Consider the following 19,931-nt stretch of genomic DNA (forward strand, 5'->3'; position numbering starts at 1 on the left):
AATTTAAATTAAAAATTAAATTTGACTTAAATGGAAGATTTAAATGAAATATTTAAAATGAATATTTAAAATGAATATTTAAGATAAATATTTTAAAAGAATATTTAAAAGGAATATTTAAAATAAATATTTAAAATAAATATTTAAAATGAAATATTTAAAATGAATATTTAAAATGAAATATTTAAAATGAATATTTAAAATAAATATTTAAAATGAAATATTTAAAATGAATATTTAAAATGAAATATTCAAAATGAATATTTAAAATGAAATATTTAAAATGAATATTTAAAATGAATATTTAAAATGAATATTTAAAATGAAATATTTAAAATGAATATTTAAAATGAAATATTTAAAATGAATATTTAAAATGAATATTTAAAATGAATATTTAAAATGAAATATTTAAAATAAATATTTAAATGGAATATTTAAAATGAAATATTTAAAATGAATATTTAAAATAAATAGTTAAAAATAATATTTAAATGAATATTTAAAATGAATATTTAAAATAAATATTTAAAAATAATATTTAAAATGAATATTTAAAATGAATATTTAAAATTAATATTTTAAAAGAATATTTTAAAGGAATATTTAAAATGAATATTTAAAATGAATATTTAAAATAATATTTAAAATGAATATTAAAATGGAATATTTAAAATTAATATTTAAAATTAATATTTTCAAGGAATATTTAAAATTAGTATTTAAAATTAGTATTTAAAGTGAATATTTAAAATGAATATTTAAAATTAATATTTTTAAATTAATATTTTAAATTAATAGGTAAAATTAATATTTAAAATTAGTATTTAAAATTAATGTTTTATTTGATCTAAATTAAATGTATCTATTTAAATTTAAAAATTCCGTTTTCTTTTATTGAAAAATAATTTGATTTCCTTGTATTTACATTTAAAAAAAAGGGATTTTATTTAAATGAAAAAGGAAAACAACAGGAGGAGGTTGAGAATTTTATTTAAATGAAAAAGGAAAACAATAGGAGGAGGTTGGGAATTTTATTGAAATAAATAAAAATTAATAGGAAAACAACAGGAGGAGGTTGGGAATTTTATTGATATAAATAAAAATTAATAGGAAAACAACAGGAGGAGGTTGGGGAATTTTATTTAAATTAAATAAAAAATAAATGGGAAAACACCAGGGGAGGTTGGGGAATTTTATTTAAATAAATAAAAAAATAAATGGGAAAACAACAGGAGGAGGTTGGGAATTTTATTAAAATTTGAATGATTAATTTATTGAAATTTATTTATTTATTTATTTTTAAATTTTATTTGAATTTTTGAGAATCAGTGGGAGAACGACAGGAGGAGGTGGAAAGGATGAGATGGTGCTAAAAAAAAGGAATGGTCCCAAAAAAAAGGAGCAATCCTGGAACTGAATCAGTCCCAAAACCCAAAACCTGAATCACCCCAAAATCAGCCCCAAAAATCAGAGGCAGCCCCAAAAACCTGGCCCCAAAATTGGAACCAGCCCAAAATCAGCCCCAAAATTGGAAACAGCCCCAAAATTGGAACCAGCCCCAAAATCAGCCCCAAAATTGGAACCACCCCCAAATCAGGACCAGCCCCAAAATCCAGCCCCAAAATCCAACCCCAAAATTGGAACCAGCCCCAAAATCAGCCCCAAAATTGGAACCAGCCCCAAAATCAGCCCCAAAAATCAGAGGCAGCCCCAAAAACCTGGCCCCAAAATTGGAACCAGCCCCAAAATCCAGCCCCAAAAACCAACCCCAAAACTGGAACCAGCCCCAAAATCAACCCCAAAATCAGCCCCAAAATCAATCCCAAAATCAGCCCCAAAATCAACCCCAAAATCAACCCCAAAATTGGAACCAGCCCCAAAATCAGTCCCAAAATTGGAACCAGCCCCAAATCAGGACCAGACCCAAAATCCGCCCCAAAAACCAGCCCTAAAATTGGAACCAGCCCCAAACCCAGCCCCAAAATCAGCCCCAAAATCAGCCCTAAAATTGGAACCAGCCCCAAAATCAGGACCAGCCCCCAAATCAGCCCCAAAACCTGAATCAGCCCCAAAATCCAACCCCAAAATTGGAACCAGCCACAAACCCAGCCCCAAAATCAGCCCCAAAATTGGAACCAGCCCCAAAATCAGCCCAAAATCAGAACCAGCCCCAAAAACAGCCCCAAAATCCAGCCCCAGAATCCAGCCCAAGATCCAACCCCAAAATCAGCCCAAAATTGGAACCAGCCCCCAGAACCAACCCCAAAATTGGAACCAGCCCCAAATCAGGACCAGGCCAAAATCCAGCCCCAAAAACCAACCCCAAAATTGGGACCAGCCCCAAAATCAGCCCCAAAACCTGAACCAGTGACCAATCCTGAAGGACCTCAAGGCCAAAAACCAGTCCCCAAAAACCAGCCCTAAAATTGGAACCAGCCCCAAAAACAGCCCCAAAATCCAACCCCAAAATCAGAACCAGCCCCAAAAACAGCCCCAAAATCAGAACCAGCCCCAAAATCCAGTCCCAAAATCAGCCCCAAAATTGGAACAAGCCCCAAAATTGGGCCTAGAAACTGAACCAGGGACAAAGCCTGAATCACCCCAAAGCCAAACCAGCCCCCAAAAAACCAGCCCCAAAATTGGAACCAGCCCCAAAATTGGAACCAGCCCCAAAATTGGAACCAGCCCCAAAACCTCAATCAGCCCCAAAATTGGAACAAGCCCCAAAATCAGGACCAGCCCCCAAAACCAACCCTAAAATCAGCCCCAAACCCTGAACTTGCTCCCAAAATCAGCCCAAAATTGGAACAAGCCCCAAAACCAGCTCCAAAAATCAGCCCCAAACCCTGAACCAGCCCCAAAAACCAACCCCAAAATTGGAACCAGCCCCAGAATTGGAACCAGCCTCAAAATCAGCCCCAAAAATCCAACCCCAAAATTGGAACAAGCCCCAAAATCAGCCCCAAAATCAGGACCAGCCCCAAAACAAACCCCAAAATCAGCCCCAAACCCTGAACCTGCTCCCAAAATCAGCCCCAAAATTGGAACCAGCCCCAAAATCAGGACCAGGCCCAAAAACCAACCCCAAAATTGGAACCAGCCCCAAACCCAGCCCCAAAAGCCGAGCCAGTGACAAACCCTGAATCACCCCAAAGCCAAACCGGCCCCAAAATTGGAACAAACCCTAAAAACCAACCCAAAATCAGCCCCAAACCCTGAACCAGCCTCAAAACCCAGCCCAAAATTGGAGCAAGCCCCAAAATCAGGACCAGCCCCCCAAACCAGCCTCAAAATTGGAACAAACCCTAAAAACCAACCCCAAAATCAGCCCCAAACCCTGAACCAGCCCCAAAAACCAACCCCAAAATTGGAACCAGCCCCAAAATCAGCCCCAAAACCTGAACCAGCCCCCAAAATCAGCCCCAAAATCAGGACCAGCCCCAAAACAAACCCCAGAATCAGCCCCAAAATTGGAACCTGCTCCCATAATCACCCCCAAACCCTGAACCAGCCCAAAAATCCAACCCCAAAATTGGAACCAGACCCAAAATTGGAGCCAGCCCCAAACCCAGCCCCAAAAGCCGAGCCAGTGACAAACCTGAATCACCCCAAAGCCAAACCGGCCCCAAAATCAGAGCCAGCCCCAAAAACCAGCCCCAAAATTGAACAAACCCTAAAAACCAACCCCAAAATCAGCCCCAAAATTGGAATAAGCCCCCCAAACCAGCCCCAAAATTGGAACAAGCCCCAAAATCAGCCCAAAAATTGGAACAAACCCAAAATTGGAACCAGTCCCAAACCCAGCCCCAAAAGCCGAGCCAGTGACAAACCCTGAATCACCCCAAAGCCAAACCGGCCCCAAAATCAGAGCCAGCCCCAAAAACCAGCCCCAAAATTGGAACAAGCCCCAAAATTGGAACAAGCCCCAAAACCAACCCAAAATCAGCCCCAAACCCTGAACCAGCCCCAAAAACCAGCCCCAAAATTGGAACCAGCCCCAAAATCAGCCCCAAAATTGGAACCTGCTCCCAAAATCAGCCCCAAAATTGGAACAAGCCCCAAAATTGGAACAAGCCCCAAACCCAGCCCCAAAATCAGCCCCAAACCCTGAACCAGCCCCAAAAACCAAAACCAAAATTGGAGCAAGCCCCAAAATCAGGACCAGGCCCAAATCCAGCCCCGAAAGCCGAGCCAGTGACAAAGCCTGAATCACCCCAAAGCCAAACCGGCCCCAAAGGCTGAACCTGCCCCCAAAACCAGCCCCAAAATTGGAACAAACCCTAAAAACCAACCCCAAAATCAGCCCCAAACCTTGAACCAGCCCCCAAAATCAGCCCCAAAATTGGAACAAACCCTAAAACCAACCCCAAAATCAGCCCCAAACCCTGAACCAGCCCAAGAACCAGCCCCAAAATTGGAACAAACCCCAAACTCAGGACCAGGCCCAAAACCAACCCCAAAATTGGAACAAGCCCCAAAATCAGCCCCAAAAGCCGAGCCAGTGACAAAGCCTGAATCACCCCAAAGCCAAACCGGCCCCAAAGGCTGAACTGCCCCCAAAATCAGCCCCAAAATCAGCCCCAAACCTTGAACCAGCCCCCAAAATTGGAACAAGCCCCAAATCAGCCCCAAAACCTGAACCAGCCCCCAAAACAAACCCCAAAATCAGCCCAAACCCTGAACCTGCTCCCAAAATCACCCCCAAAATTGGAACAAGCCCCAAAATTGGAACAAGCCCCAAAATCAGCCCCAAAATCAGAGCCAGCCCCCAAAATCAGCCCCAAAATTGGAACAAACCTTAAAAACCAACCCCAAAATCAGCCCCAAACCTTGAACCAGCCCCAAAAACCAACCCCAAAATTGGAACCAGCCCCAACCCCAGCCCAAAAGCCGAGCCAGTGACAAAGCCTGAATCACCCCAAAGCCAAACCGGCCCCAAAGGCTGAATCACCCAAAGCCCAAACCCTGAATCACCCCAAACCCCAAAGGCTGAATCACCCCAAAGCCCAAACCCTGCACCAGCCCAAAGCCCAAAGGCTGAATCACCCCAAACCCGAAGCCACCCCAAGCCCTGCTCCCCAAACCCAGCCCTGACTCACCGGGGCCTCCCCGGCCCCAAACAGGAAGCCAAGCCGAATTTTGGGGAGCTCCAAAGGAGGCGGAATTGGGGCACGTTGGGTTAATTAAGGGCCCCGTTCAGGCCCTTAATGAGCTGCGTTAATTAGCGCCGGGGTTTCCAAAGGTCAGCCCCGGGCACAAACACGTGGCTCCGTCCCGGGGATTTGGGGTTTTTGGGGGGTAAAACACCCCCAGAAGTGATTTAAATGTTTTTTTTTTTTCTTTTTTTTTTGGGTTTTTATGGGATTTGTTGGGTTTTGGGGGTTGTTCAGTTCGTGGTGTTTTGCATTTGTACCTGAGCCCTGAGGTTTGGGACACTCGTGGGACCCCAAATCCCCTCCAGGGTCCCCAGATGTCCCCAAATCCCCTCCCAAAATCCCCAAATCCTCCCAGGATCCCAAATCCTCCCAAAATCCCCAAATCCTCCCAAAATCCCCAAATCCTCCCAAAATCCCCAAATCCTCTCAAGGTCCCTAAATCCGTTCCTGATCCCCAAATCCCCCCGGGGTCCCCAAATCCTCCCAAATTCCCCAAATCCCTCCCTGATCCCCAAATCCCTCAAGGATCCCCAAATCCCCCCTGGGGTCCCCAAATCCCCCCCGGGGTCCCCAAATCCTCTCAGGGTCTCAAATCCCCTCTAAGGTCCCCAAATCCCTCCCAGGATCCCAAATCCCCCCCAAAATCCCCAAATCCTCCCAGGATCCCAAATCCTCTCAAAGTCCTCAAATCCCACCCACCCCCCCCCCCCCCCCCCGTGACCCCAAATCCTCCCAAAATCCCCAAATCCTCTTCAGGTTCCCCAAATCCTCCCCCAGGGACCCCAAATCCCCCCAGGATCCCAAATCCTCTCAAAGTCCCCAAATCCTCCTCAGGTTCCCCAAATCCTCCCCCAGGGTCCCCAAATCCCCTCCAAGGTCCCCAAATCCTTCCAAGGTCCCTAAATCTGTTCCTGATCCCCAAATCCTCCCAGGATCCCAAATCCCCCCCAAAATCCCCAAATCCCCTCCCAGGATCCCAAATCCTCTCAACATCCCCAAATCCTCCCCCAGGGACCCCAAATCCCCTCCAGGGACCCCAAATCCTCCCCCAGGTTCCCCAAATCCCTTCCAGGGACCCCAAATCCTCCCAAAATCCCCAAATCCCTCCCAGGATCCCAAATCCTCTCAACATCCCCAAATCCTCCCCAGGTTCCCCAAATCCCCTCCAGGGATCCCAAATCCCTCCCTGATCCCCAAATCCCTCCCAGGATCCCAAATCCTCTCAAAGTCCCCAAATCCTCTCAAAGTCCCCAAATCCTTCCAAGGTCCCCCAAAACCCCCAGAAGTCCCTAGAAATTCCCCCCAGATCCCATCTAAATCCCCCAAAATCCCCCCCAGAGGGGGTTGCTGTGGGAAGGGGGGGTCAGGGAACCGAGGGCCCTCAGCTCCGGCAGCGCCACCACCAGGAGCTGTCCCTGTCCCTGTCCCTGTCCCCTGTCCCTGTCCCTGTCCCTATCCCTGTCCCTGTCCCTGTCCCTGTCCCTGTCCCTGTCCCTGTCCCTGTCACTGTCCCCTGTCCCTGTCCCTGTCCCTGTCCCCCGTCCCTGTCCCTGTCCCTGTCCCTGTCCCTGTCCCTGTCCCTGTCCCCTGTCCCCTGTCCCTGTCCCTGTCCCTGTCCCTGTCCCCTGTCCCTGTCCCCTGTCCCCTGTCCCTGTCCCTGTCCCTGTCCCTGTCCCCTGTCCCCTGTCCCCTGTCCCTGTCCCTGTCCCCTGTCCCTGTCCCTGTCCCCTGTCCCCTGTCCCCTGTCCCTGTCCCTGTCCCTGTCCCCCGTCCCTGTCCCTGTCCCTGTCCCTGTCCCTGTCCCCTGTCCCTGTCCCCTGTCCCCTGTCCCTGTCCCTGTCCCTGCCCCTGTCCCCTGTCCCCTGTCCCTGTCCCTGTCCCCTGTCCCTGTCCCTGTCCCTGCCCCTGTCCCCTGTCCCCTGTCCCTGTCCCTGTCCCCTGTCCCTGTCCCCTGTCCCCTGTCCCTGTCCCTGTCCCTGTCCCCTGTCCCCTGTCCCCTGTCCCTCTCCCTGTCCCTGTCCCCTGTCCCTGTCCCCTGTCCCCTGTCCCTGTCCCTGTCCCTCTCCCTGTCCCTGTCCCCTGTCCCTGTTCCTGTCCCCTGTCCCTGTCCCCTGTCCCTGTCCCTGTCCCTGTCCCTGTCCCTGTCCCTGTCCCCTGTCCCTGTCCCTGTCCCTGTCCCTGTCCCTGTCCCTGTCCCTGTCCCTGTCACTGTCCCCTGTCCCTGTCCCTGTCCCTGTCCCCCGTCCCTGTCCCTGTCCCTGTCCCTGTCCCTGTCCCTGTCCCTGTCCCCTGTCCCCTGTCCCTGTCCCTGTCCCTGTCCCTGTCCCCTGTCCCTGTCCCCTGTCCCCTGTCCCTGTCCCTGTCCCTGTCCCTGTCCCCTGTCCCCTGTCCCCTGTCCCTGTCCCTGTCCCCTGTCCCTGTCCCTGTCCCCTGTCCCCTGTCCCCTGTCCCTGTCCCTGTCCCTGTCCCCCGTCCCTGTCCCTGTCCCTGTCCCTGTCCCTGTCCCCTGTCCCTGTCCCCTGTCCCCTGTCCCTGTCCCTGTCCCTGCCCCTGTCCCCTGTCCCCTGTCCCTGTCCCTGTCCCCTGTCCCTGTCCCTGTCCCTGCCCCTGTCCCCTGTCCCCTGTCCCTGTCCCTGTCCCCTGTCCCTGTCCCCTGTCCCCTGTCCCTGTCCCTGTCCCTGTCCCCTGTCCCCTGTCCCCTGTCCCTCTCCCTGTCCCTGTCCCCTGTCCCTGTCCCCTGTCCCCTGTCCCTGTCCCTGTCCCTCTCCCTGTCCCTGTCCCCTGTCCCTGTTCCTGTCCCCTGTCCCTGTCCCCTGTCCCTGTTCCTGTCCCTGTCCCCTGTCCCTGTCCCCTGTCCCCTGTCCCCTGTCCCTGTCCCTGTCCCTGTCCCCTGTCCCTGTCCCCTGTCCCTGTTCCTGTCCCTGTCCCTGTCCCTGTCCCCTGTCTCCTGTCCCTGTCCCCTGTCCCCTGTCCCCTGTCCCCTGTCCCTGTCCCTGTCCCTGTCCCCTGTCCCCTGTCCCTGTCCCTGTCCCTGTGCCCTGTCCCTGTCCCCTGTCCCCTGTCCCTGTCCCTGTCCCTGTCCCCTGTCCCTGTCCCTGTCCCTGTCCCTGTCCCCTGCCCCTGTCCCCTGTCCCTGTCCCCTGTCCCTGTCCCTGTCCCCTGTCCCTGTCCCTGTCCCCTGCCCCTGCCCCTGTCCCTGTCCCCTGTCCCTGTCCCCTGTCCCTGTCCCTGTCCCTGTCCCTGTCCCTGTCCCTGTCCCCTGTCCCTGTCCCCTGTCCCCTGTCCCTGTCCCTGTCACTGTCCCCTGTCCCCTGTCCCTGTCTCTGTCCCTGTCCCCTGTCCCTGTCCCCTGTCCCCTGTCCCTGTCCCTGTCACTGTCCCCTGTCCCCTGTCCCTGTCCCTGTCCCCTGTCCCTGTCCCTGTCCCCTGTCCCCTGTCCCCTGTCCCCTGTCCCTGTCCCTGTCCCCTGTCCCCTGTCCCCTGTCCCTGTCCCTGTCCCCTGTCCCTGTCCCCTCTCCCCTGTCCCTGTCCCTGTCCCTGTCCCCTGTCCCCTGTCCCCTGTCCCTGTCCCTGTCCCTGTCCCCTGTCCCCTGTCCCTGTCCCTGTCCCCTGTCCCCTGTCCCTGTCCCCTGTCACTGTCCCCTGTCCCTGTCCCTGTCCCCTGTCCCCTGTCCCTGTCCCTGTCCCTGTCCCCTGTCCCCTGTCCCCTGTCCCTGTCCCTGTCCCTGTCCCTGTCCCCTGTCCCCTCCTGGTGGCCACCAAGAGATGTTCCCTGCTGGGGAATTTTTATTTTCCCGGGATTTTTGTTTTCCCGGGATTTCTGCCTCCCGGGATTTCTCTTTTTTGGAATTTCTGTCTCCCGAAATTCTGTATTCCCGGGAATTCTGATTCCCAGGATTTCCCTTTTCCCGGATTTTTTGTGTTTCCCGGGAATTCTGATTCCTGGGAATTCCATTTCCCAGGATTTCTGTTTTCCCTGGAATTCTGATTCCCCGGGTTTCTCTTTCCCTGGAATTCGGATTCCCAGGATTTCTCTTTTCTCGGAATTCTGATTCCCAGGATTTTTGTTTTCCTGGGAATTCTGATTCCCAGGATTTCTGTTTTCCTGGATTTCTGTTTTCCCTGGAATTCGGATTCCCGGGATTTTTGTTTTCCCTGGAATTCTGATTCCCAGGATTTCTGTTTTTCTGCATTTTTGGTTTTCACGGGAATTCTGATTCCTGGGAATTCTGATTCCCAGGATTTTTGTTTTCCCGGGATTTCTCTCTCCCGGAATTCGGATTCCCGGGATTTCTGTTTTCCCAGGATTTCTGTTTTCCCGGGATTTCTCTCTCCCGGAATTCTGATTCCCAGGATTTCTATTTTCCCTGGAATTCTGATTCCCAGGATTTCTGGGATTTCTCGGGATTTTCCCGAGATTTCTCTCTCTTGGAATTCTGATTCCCAGGATTTCTGTTTTCCTGGATTTCTGTTTTCCCTGGAATTCTGATTCCCGGGATTTCTGTTTTCCCTGGAATTTGAATTCCCAGGATTTCTGTTTCCCCTGGAATTCGGATTCCCAGGATTTCTGTTTTCCTGGATTTTTGGTTTTCACGGGAATTCTGATTCCCGGGATTTCTGTTTTCCTGGATTTCTGTTTTCCCTGGAATTCGGATTCCCAGGATTTCTCTTTTCTCGGAATTCTGATTCCCAGGATTTTTGTTTTCCTGGGAATTCTGATTCCCAGGATTTCTGTTTTCCTGGATTTCTGTTTTCCCTGGAATTCGGATTCCCGGGATTTTTGTTTTCCCTGGAATTCTGATTCCCAGGATTTCTGTTTTTCTGCATTTTTGGTTTTCACGGGAATTCTGATTCCTGGGAATTCTGATTCCCAGGATTTTTGTTTTCCCGGGATTTCTCTCTCCCGGAATTCGGATTCCCGGGATTTCTGTTTTCCCAGGATTTCTGTTTTCCCGGGATTTCTCTCTCCCGGAATTCTGATTCCCAGGATTTCTATTTTCCCTGGAATTCTGATTCCCAGGATTTCTGGGATTTCTCGGGATTTTCCCGAGATTTCTCTCTCTTGGAATTCTGATTCCCAGGATTTCTGTTTTCCTGGATTTCTGTTTTCCCTGGAATTCTGATTCCCGGGATTTCTGTTTTCCCTGGAATTTGAATTCCCAGGATTTCTGTTTCCCCTGGAATTCGGATTCCCAGGATTTCTGTTTTCCTGGATTTTTGGTTTTCACGGGAATTCTGATTCCCGGGATTTCTGTTTTCCTGGATTTCTGTTTTCCCTGGAATTCTGATTCCCAGGATTTCTATTTTCCCCGGAATTCTGATTCCCAGGATTTCTGTTTTCCCGGGATTTCTCTCTCCCGGAATTCTGATTCCCAGGATTTCTGTTTTCCCTGGAATTCTGATTCCTGGTATTTCTGATTCCCAGGATTTTTTGTTTCCCCGGGATTTCTCTCTCCCGGAATTTCTCTTCCCACCTTTAAATCCCGGCCCCACTCCCACCCCCCGTTCCCTGGGGCCTCCCTCCCTGAATTATTCCCAAATTTTGGATCCCTGCTCCCTCCCCAGGGCCTCTCCCTCAGCAGATCCCAAATTTTGGGCTGTTGGATTTGGCTCCCGACCCGCCGGGATTAATTAGTTAATTAACCCCGGAATCCAATTAGGGGATTTCCCTCCGGGTGCCTCCGAGATAAGAGATCCCAAGGGCGCCCGGGGCCGCTCGGGGAGGTGGCGGAGCAGCTTCCAGAAGGTTCGGGAGAGGCGATGGTCCCGTCCCAGCTCCGGGAAATCCTTCGGGAAGGGTTTGGGGCCGGGGCAAAACGGGGCGGGGCCCGAAATGTCCCCGAGCCCGCGGGGACAGTGAGGGGACATCGCGGGGACCTTGAGAGGACACAGCCGGGGACACCCCTGAGCAGGGACAGGACCCCCTGGATGTCCCCTCCTCCAGGACAGGACCCCCAGGACGTGTCACCCACCCGGATGTGCCCCCCCAGGAGGTGCCACCCCCAGGACAGGGACAGGACCCCCTGGATGTCCCCCCCAGGACAGGGACAGGACCCCCTGGAGGTGCCACCCACCGAGCAGGGACAGGACCCCCTGGATGTCCCCCCCAGGACAGACCCCCCAGGATGTGTCACCCACCCGGATGTGCCCCCCCCGGATGTGCCACCCCCAGGACAGGGACAGGACCCCCTGGATGTGTCACCCCCAGGACAGGGACAGGACCCCCTGGGTGTCCCTCCCAGGACAGGGACAGGACCCCCTGGATGTCCCCCCCAGGACAGGGACAGGACCCCCTGGATGTCCCCCCCAGGACAGGACCCCCTGGGTGTCCCCCCCAGGACAAGGACAGGACCCCCTGGGTGTCCCCTCCCCCAGGACAGGACCCCCTGGATGTCCCCCCCAGGACAGGGACAGGACCCCCTGGATGTCCCCCCAGGACAGGGACAGGACCCCCTGGATGTCCCCCCAGGACAGGGACAGGACCCCCTGGGTGTCCCTCCCAGGACAGGGACAGGACCCCCTGGATGTGCCACCCCCCGAGCAGGGACAGGACCCCCTGGATGTCCCCCCCAGGACCGGGACAGGACCCCCTGGATGTCCCCCCAGGACAGGGACAGGACCCCCTGGGTGTCCCCCCCAGGACAGGGACAGGACCCCCTGGATGTCCCCCCCAGGACAAGGACAGGACCCCCTGGATGTCCCCCCCAGGACAGGGACAGGACCCCCTGGATGTCCCCCCAGGACAGGGACAGGACCCCCTGGATGTCCCCCCCAGGACAGGACCCCCTGGGTGTCCCTCCCAGGACAGGGACAGGACCCCCTGGATGTGCCACCCCCCGAGCAGGGACAGGACCCCCTGGATGTCCCCCCCAGGACCGGGACAGGACCCCCTGGATGTCCCCCCCAGGACTGGACCCCCTGGATGTCCCCCCTAGGACAGACCCCCTGGATGTCCCCCCAGGACAAGGACAGGACCCCCTGGGTGTCCCCCCCAGGACAGACCCCGCCCCCCCGTGTGACACCCAGCCCTTGTGACACTCTTCCTTCAGCTGCGGGAGAAAGTGAAAGTGTTGGGGGGGGGCACAGCCGGATCCCCCCATCCCCCACAGCCTCCCAAGCCCTCCCTGCCCCCCCCCCCCCCGCACCCCCTTTTTCCCCCCCCGGGGTTCCCCCAGCCCGTTCCCCCCCCGGGAGTTCCCCCGGAACTGAGGGGGTGCGAAAGCGGCAGAGAAAAAAAAAAGGAAGGAAATGGAAATGAAGAGAAAAAAATGTCCCGGGGGGGGTGGGGGGCGTGGGGACAGAGCCAGAGCCCCTCGGAATCCACCTGGGGTGACCCCCCCCCCCAAACCACCGGCACCTTGGGGGGGGCTCTGGGGCACCCCAAAATCGGAGGCACCCCGGGAAGGAGCTGAGACCCCCGTGCCCACCCAGCCACTGCCCACCCCTGGGACCCCCACTCCTTTGGGACCCCAACCATGGGACCCCCATTCCTTGTGTCATCCCATCCCGGGGACCCCCCTATTCCTTGTGTCCCCCCATTCCCTGTGTCCCCCCATCCCGGGGACCCCCACTCCTTTGGGACCCCAACCATGGGACCCCATTCCCTGTGTCCCCCCATTCCCTGTGTACCCCCATCCCGGGGACCCCCCCTATTCCTTGTGTCCCCCCATTCCTCGTGTTCCCCCATCCCTGGGACCCCCACTCCTTTGGGACCCCAACCATGGGACCCCCATTCCCTGTGTCCCCCCATTCCCATGGCACCCCCATTCCCAGTGACTCCCCCTCCTCAGCACCCCCATTCCCCAGGGACCCCAGCCCTGGGATCCCCCATTCCTTGTGACCCCCCCATCCCTGGCGCCCCCACTCCTTTGGGACCCCAACCATGGGACCCCAATCCCTGTGTCCCCCATCCCGGGGACCCCCCTATTCCTTGTGTCCCCCCATTCCTTGTGTCCCCCCATCCCTGGGGACCCCCCTATTCCCTGTGTCCCCCCATCCCTGGGACCCCCACTCCTTTGGGACCCCAACCATGGGACCCCCATTCCTTGTGTCCCCCCATCCCTGGGGACCCCCCTATTCCCTGTGTCCCCCCATCCCTGGGACCCCCACTCCTTTGGGACCCCAACCATGGGACCCCCATTCCCTGTGTACCCCCATCCCTGGGACCCCCCATCCCTGGGACCCCCCATTCCCATGGCACCCCCATTCCCAGTGACTCCCCCTCCTCAGCACCCCCATTCCTTTGGGACCCCAATCCCTGTGACCCCCCATTCCTTGTGACCCCCCCATCCCTGGCACCCCGATTCCTTTGGGACCCCAACCATGGGATCCCCATTCCTTGTGTCCCCCCATCCCTGGGGACCCCCCTATTCCCTGTGTCCCCCCATCCCGGGGACCCCCACTCCTTTGGGACCCCAACCATGGGACCCCCATTCCTTGTGTCCCCCCATTCCCTGTGTCCCCCCATTCACTGTGTCCCCCCATCCCGGGGACCCCCCCTATTCTTTGTGTCCCCCCATTCCTCGTGTTCCCCCATCCCTGGCACCCCCACTCCTTTGGGACCCCAACCATGGGACCCCCATTCCCTGTGTCCCCCCATCCCTGTGTCTCCCCATCCCTGGGACCCCCAATTCCCATGGCCCCCCCATTCCCAGTGACTCCCCCTCCTCAGCACCCCCATTCCCCAGGGACCCCAGCCCTGTGACCCCCCATTCCCTGTGACCCCCCATTCCCTGTGTCCCCCCATCCCTGGGACCCCCCATTCCCCTGGACACCCATCCCTGGCCCCCAGACCCCCCGAGCCCCCACTCCTGGGAACCCCATGTCCCACCTTGTCCCACCCAGCCTTGTCCCCACCCTGCCCCCACCGTGTCCCACCCCCCGTGGGACAGATGTAAATTCTCTTCCTTCCCCTTTATCTCAAGAGCCACCAGGCTGGGGACAGGTGGCCCTGGCAGCGAGTGACAGCCAGCCCGGGTGGCTGGGGACACCGGGATGGCCGGGAGGGTGACACTGCTCCTGTGGGGTGAGTGCCACGGGGATGGGCCCCGGTGTGACAGAGACTGCTGGGGAGGGGGCACAGCGGGGCACAGGGGTCCCCTGATGTCCCCAAGGCCAGCAGAGGCAGAGCCAGTGTCACCCCAGTGTGGGGTGGCTTTGGGGACAGGGATTTGGGGACAGGAATTGGGGGACAGGGATTTGGGGTTTGACACTTTGGGGCTGGGGCAGCAGTGGGGACAGGGGACACAGGGATGCAGGGACAAGGGGACAACGGGACAATCACCACGGGGACATGGCCACGGGGACAGGTGCCATCACAACGGGACCATGGGGACAGGGCCATGGGGATGTGGCCATGGGGCTGGCAGGGGTGACCTGTGCCAGCCTGGGGTGGCCGCGGTGTCCCCGTGGCATCCATGAGGTGTGTGGGTGGCTGTGGCAGAGCTGTCCCCTGGGAGCCTCCCCAGACCTGCTGGGGACTGTCCCCGAGCACTTTCCCACACGAATTGCTGTCCCCACGGGGACAGTAGGGGACAGCCCCACACCCTGTACCCCGTGTGCCTCTGTCCCCACGGTGCCACCCCCACCCAGCCCTGTCCCTTTTCCCTTCCAGCCCAGACCCTCGGCCTCGCTGGTGAGTCCTCAGGGGATGCCATGGCCCCACCCCGCTGTCCCCAGCCCCGTGCTGGCCCTGCCAGGCTGGTGTCCCCTGTCACCCACAGGTGCCCAGATGTCCCAGCTCCTCCTGGAGCCCCCCTGGAGGCCACCGGTGCTGTGGGACCCAGTGACACTGACCTGCCAGGGCTCGGGGACCACCAGTGCCACCACCTGGTACAAGGACGGGCAGCGCTCGGGGCAGCAGGGACCTGAGCGCCTCACTGTCACCAAGAGTGGCACCTACACGTGTTACAGACCCGACAGCGGGCGCAGCCCCTCGGTGACAGTCTCAAAAGGTGAGGGGGGTTCGGATGTCCCCAGCCTGGCACCCGTGGGGACCCCGAGGGCTCTGGGTGGGCTCTGCTCCATGGGTCACCTCCTGTGTGACCAGAGCCTGGCGCCTGTCCCCCTGCTGGAATTGGGGACCCCGGGTGCTCAGGGTGTGACCCAATGGGTGTGTCCCGGTGCCATCGGGTGTGACAGGACCCCTCTGTCCCCCAGACTGGCTGGTGCTGCAGGTGCCGGCGCGGGCGCTGCTGGAGGGGGACATGGTGACACTGCGCTGCCGGGCCTGGCAGAACCGCACGGTCACCTCGGTGTCCTTCTACCGCGAGGGGGAGAAACTGAGGGGGCTCCGCGATGGCACAGAGCTGTCCCTGTCCCCTCTGCAGCTGAGCGACAGTGGCCGCTACCGCTGCAAGGGCCGGGTGGGATACTGGGGGTCGGAGGAATCAGCAGCGGTGAGAGTGACAGTGCACGGTGAGCACCCCAGAGCCGCCACCCCGACACCCCCACAGCCCCTCCCCCAGAATCTGGGCTCACAAATCCCCCTCCCCTCTCCTTCCCAGAGCTCTTCTCGGTGCCGGTGCTGGCGGGTCCCCCCGAGCCCACCGAGGGGTCCCCCCTGACTCTCAGCTGCCTCAGCACCCCCAGCCCCCTGCGGCCCCCAGCCCCCCTCCTGCACGTGTTCTACCGGGACGGGCAGGTGCTGGGGGTCCCGCAGGTGTCCCCGCAGCTGCTGGTGCCCTCCGTGGGGGTCTCCCACTCGGGGAATTACAGCTGCCAGGTGCGCTCCGAGGGGGGGGCTGTGCGGAAGATCAGCGCCCGGCTCCGCGTCACGGTGCGCAGTGAGTGCAGGGATGGGCACGGGGAGCCCCCAGAGACCCCCCGGATCCCCTGGTGGGGGACCCCCATCACTGCCTGGGGACCCCCAGCCCTCCCTGACACGTTTCCAGGGTCCCCCAGCCCTGAGTTGCCGCCCCCAGCCCTCCCCGAGTCCTTCCCCATCGCTGTCCCGATCTCCCCGTCCCACCCCGGGTCCCACCCCGGGTCTCCCCCTCCTTTCCCGAGTCCCTTCCCGGGACCCCCAGCCCTGCCTGGGGACCCCCAACCCTCCCTGACCCCATCCCCCGCTCTCCCCATCGCTGCCCGGGTCCCTCCCCAGCTCCTTCCATCCTTCCCCGGGTCCCCCAATTGTGCCCCGGGTCCCTCTGTCCCTTCCCGGGTGCCACCCTGGGGTCCCCCCATCCTTTCCCGGGTCCCCCAGCCCTGTCTGGGTACCTCCATCCTTCCCCGACACCTTTTCCGTGTCCCCCCATCCCTGTCCCGGACCCCCATCCCTGCCCGGGTCCCGCTGTCCCTCCCTGTGTCCCCTCACCCCTCCCTGGTGTCACCCCCCTCCCTCTCCAGGTGTCCCCTCCCTGACCCCCCCACCCCCCCGTTTCCAACCCCCCCCCCCCATCTCTGCACCCCCTCTCCCTCTCTGGGTCCCCCTCCCCGCCCCCCCCCCCCCGGGTCCCTCACTGTCCCCTCCTGTCCCCTCCTCCTTCAGGGGTCCCGCCCTCGGGGGTGTCCCTGTCAGCGCAGCCCCCTGGGGGACAGGTGGCACTCGGGGACAGCCTGGTGCTGAGCTGCGAGGTGGCCGCGGGGACAGGTCCCCGGTCCTTCTCCTGGCACCGGGAGGGTTCGGGGGCACCGCTGGGCACCGGCCCCCGCCTGGAGCTGCGGCACGTTGGGGACAATGACAGCGGCCAGTACCGGTGCCGGGTCAGCGACGGGGACAGCGTGGCCGAGAGTGACCCCCTGAATGTCACCGTCCTGGGTGAGCTGGACCATTGGGCTGGGGGTGACCCCACTCACGGCATCGCCATCCCACCTTGCCCAGTGCCAGCCCTGTCTGTGTCCCCACAGTGCCCGTGGCCAATGCCACCATCACCCCCGGTCCCCTGTCACACCAAGTGTGGTCAGGTGACCCCGTGACCCTGAACTGCTCGGTGCAGGTGGGCTCAGCCCCTGTCACCTTCACCTGGCTGTGGAACGGGCAGGAGGTGGCCCAGGGTCCCCTCCTGGAGCTCAGGGACATCGATGTGGGACATTCGGGCACCTACCAGTGCGTGGCCACCAACCAGCTGGGACAGGACGGGCACCGCGAGTTCCGGGCACTCAGCCCTGAGCTGGAACTGGAGGTGACAACGTGGGGACGCGGGGACACAGGTGACGTCACTCGGGAACACTGTGGGGGCTTGGAACCACGGGTGTGTCCCTGGAGGTGACACGGAGGTGACAGGGAAGAGGTGGCATCACTCGTGGGGGGCTTGAACCGCCGGGTTTGTCCCCGCTCTGTCCCTGGTGGCACGGAGGGGACACAGACAAGACAGGGCACAGGTGGCATCAGTCGGGGTCACTGTGGGGGCTTGGATTTGTCCCCGGTGGTGACAAGGAGGGGACACGGAGGTGACAGGGTACAGGTGGCATCTCCCCAGGTCGCAGTGAGGGCTCAGCCCACCAAGTTTGTCCCTGGAGGTGACACGGGACAGGGCAGAGGTGGCATCACTTGTGGGGAGCTCGGACCACTGGGTTTGTCCCCACTCTGTCCCTGGTGGCACGGAGGTGACACGGAGGTGACAGAGCAGAGGTGGCATCACCCCAGATCACAGTCACCCCCCCAGTGACCCCAAAGTGTCCCCTCTGTCCCCAGCAGTGGCCGCAGGGGTTGGCAGCTCCCTCCTGGCCCTGGTCCTGCTCGTGGCTGCCATCGTGGGCTGGCAGTGGTGCCACCGCCGGGGTGGGTGACAGTGGGGACAGTGGGGACAGTGGGGACAGTGGGGACAGTGGGGACAGTGGGGACAGTGGGGGCAGTGGGGACAATGGGGACAGTGGGGACAGTGGGGTGGGTGACAGTGGGGACAGTGGGGGCAATGGGGACAGTGGGGACAGTGGGGACAATGGGGAGGCGACAGTGGGGACACAGGGGTGGGGGACAATGGGGACACGGGGTGGGCACAGTGGGGACAATGGGGGGGACAATGGGGTGGTTGACAGTGGGGACAATGGGGACAATGGGATGAGTGACACTGGGGATAATGGGGACAATGGGGACAATGGGGTGGTGACAATGGGGACAATTTTGGGGTCCCCTGACCCCTTGTCACCCCATTGTCACCTCCCCCCTTTCCTGCAGCCCCCAGGACGCCCCAGGACAAGTCAGTGGGGGAGGGACCCGGGGGTGTCCCCATGTCCCCAGATGCCACCTCGATGCCACGCCGCTGTCCCCGCAGGACCCCCGCGGTGACCCCCGAGGGGGGGGAGGTGCTCTACAGCGACGTGGTGCCCATGGCGAGGGCAGCGGGTGAGTGGGGACAGCGGGTGGCACCGGGGGTGGCACCGGGGGTGGCACCGGGGTCCCGAATGCCACCCCCAGGGAGCTGCTGGGTACCCAAATGGCACCAGGGGACAGCGGTGACATCGACCAGAACGTGCTGTGACAGTGGGAGACACGGGGGGTGGCACCAGGTGACACTGAGGAACACTGGGGGACATTGGGGGACACTGGGGGTGGCACTGCGGGTGGTGCATGGTCCCCAAATGCCACCCAGGAGACAAAGGAGAAGTGCTGGGATGGGGACGTGGCACCCGTGGGTGGCACTTGGTGGCACTGGTGTCTCCCGCAGGGTCCCCAGGTGCCACCCGCGAGGTGCCCCAGGTGACCTACGCGGAGCTGCGGGGACCGAGGTGGCACCCAGGGGACAGCGGTGACTACGAGAACGTGCTGTGACACCGGGGTGGCACCGGGGGGTGGCACTGGGTCCCCAAGTGCCACCCCTCAAGGAGCTGCCAGGTCCCCAAATGCCACCCAGGGGACAGCGGTGACATCCACGAGACCGTGCTGTGACACTGGGGGTGGCACTGGGTGACGCTGGGGACAGCCACACGCGTGTGTCCCCTCGTCCTGTGGGTGCCCACCCTGCCCGCGGCCACCGGGACCTGTCCTTGTCCCTGTCCCCTTCCTGGGGCCACTGGGACCTGTCCTTGTCCCTGTCCCTTGTGACCGTGACCACCACGAGCTGCTGGCAGCTGGCCCTGTCCCCTCCTTGTGGCCATTGGGACCTGTCCCTGTCCTTGTCCCTGTCCCCTCCCTGTGGCCACCGAGACCTGTCCCTGTCCCCTGGCCCTGTCCCTGTCCCCTGTCCATGGCCACCGTCCCTCTGTCCCTCCGAGCCGGAATTTGGCTCTGGGGACAGCCCAGAGTGACCCCCGGGGGGGTTGGGGACAGTCAGGGGGTCCCGGGAGGATTTGGGGACGGCCCGGGGGGGTCCCGGGAGGATTTGGGGACAGCCCGGGGGGTCCCGGCGAGCGGAGCCCCCCCCGAACCCCCCGGTGTGCGGGGTGGGGGGGGGGGGGAGGTTAAACTTTGATTTCTGTCACATTTTCTGGTTTTCTGGACAATAAATTCAATTTTTGTCGCCAAATCCCGCCCGGACCGAGCCTGTTCCCACTCCCGTTCTCATTCCCGATCCCGCTCCCATTCCCGTTCCCGTTCCCGTTTCCATTCCCGTTCCCGCTCCCGCTCCCGCTCCCGTTCCCGATCCCGCTCCCATTCCCGTTTCCATTCCCGCTCCCGTTCCCGTTCCCGATCCCGATCCCGATCCCGATCCCGCTCCCGTTCCCGATCCCGCTCCCGCTCCCATTCCCATTCCCGTTCCCGTTCCCGTTCCCGTTCCCGTTTCCATTCCCGTTCCCGTTCCCGCTCCCGTTCCCGATCCCGCTCCCGCTCCCATTCCCGTTTCCATTCCCGCTCCTGCTCCCGTTCCCGATCCCGATCCCGCTCCCATTCCC

General features: G+C 58.2%; 2 protein-coding genes across 5 annotated transcripts in view; both read left to right on the forward strand.

The window, feature by feature from the left end:
• PEA15 (proliferation and apoptosis adaptor protein 15) overlaps positions 1-11,019 on the forward strand; it is a 19,937-nt gene extending 8,918 nt beyond the window's left edge. The window contains exon 4 of the mRNA XM_059870933.1: positions 10,820-11,019. Coding sequence (XP_059726916.1) covers positions 10,820-11,019 — 200 coding nt within the window. The remainder of the gene's footprint in view (positions 1-10,819) is intronic.
• A 3,056-nt stretch (positions 11,020-14,075) lies between these two features.
• Positions 14,076-19,564, forward strand: LOC132340363 (Fc receptor-like protein 2). 4 transcript variants are annotated; one of them, XM_059871314.1, is made up of 10 exons: positions 14,076-14,184; positions 14,773-14,793; positions 14,882-15,112; positions 15,318-15,575; positions 15,665-15,943; positions 16,648-16,917; positions 17,007-17,309; positions 17,794-17,880; positions 18,277-18,444; positions 18,767-19,564. In XM_059871314.1, the coding sequence occupies exons 1-10, from the start codon at positions 14,154-14,156 to the stop codon at positions 18,868-18,870; spliced, it is 1,752 nt and encodes a 583-aa protein (XP_059727297.1). In that variant the 5' UTR covers positions 14,076-14,153; the 3' UTR covers positions 18,871-19,564. The 4 variants fall into 4 exon arrangements, with proteins under 4 accessions (XP_059727297.1, XP_059727298.1, XP_059727300.1 ...); XM_059871315.1 differs by having other exon boundaries at positions 17,797-17,880; XM_059871317.1 differs by lacking the exon at positions 17,794-17,880.
• The last annotated feature ends 367 nt before the right edge of the window (positions 19,565-19,931 follow it).

The sequence above is a fragment of the Haemorhous mexicanus genome, chromosome 31, assembly GCF_027477595.1.
Source record: "Haemorhous mexicanus isolate bHaeMex1 chromosome 31, bHaeMex1.pri, whole genome shotgun sequence".
Taxonomy (NCBI): domain Eukaryota; kingdom Metazoa; phylum Chordata; class Aves; order Passeriformes; family Fringillidae; genus Haemorhous; species Haemorhous mexicanus.

Excerpts from the sequence above, each read along its gene's own strand:
- LOC132340363 (XM_059871314.1), top strand. The coding sequence starts at position 14,154 with ATGGCCGGGAGGGTGACACTGCTCCTGTGGG. Across the intron at positions 16,918-17,006 it reads CCTGAATGTCACCGTCCTGG|TGCCCGTGGCCAATGCCACC; the intron begins GTGAGCTGGACC and ends GTGTCCCCACAG. Across the intron at positions 18,445-18,766 it reads GCCCATGGCGAGGGCAGCGG|GGTCCCCAGGTGCCACCCGC; the intron begins GTGAGTGGGGAC and ends TGTCTCCCGCAG.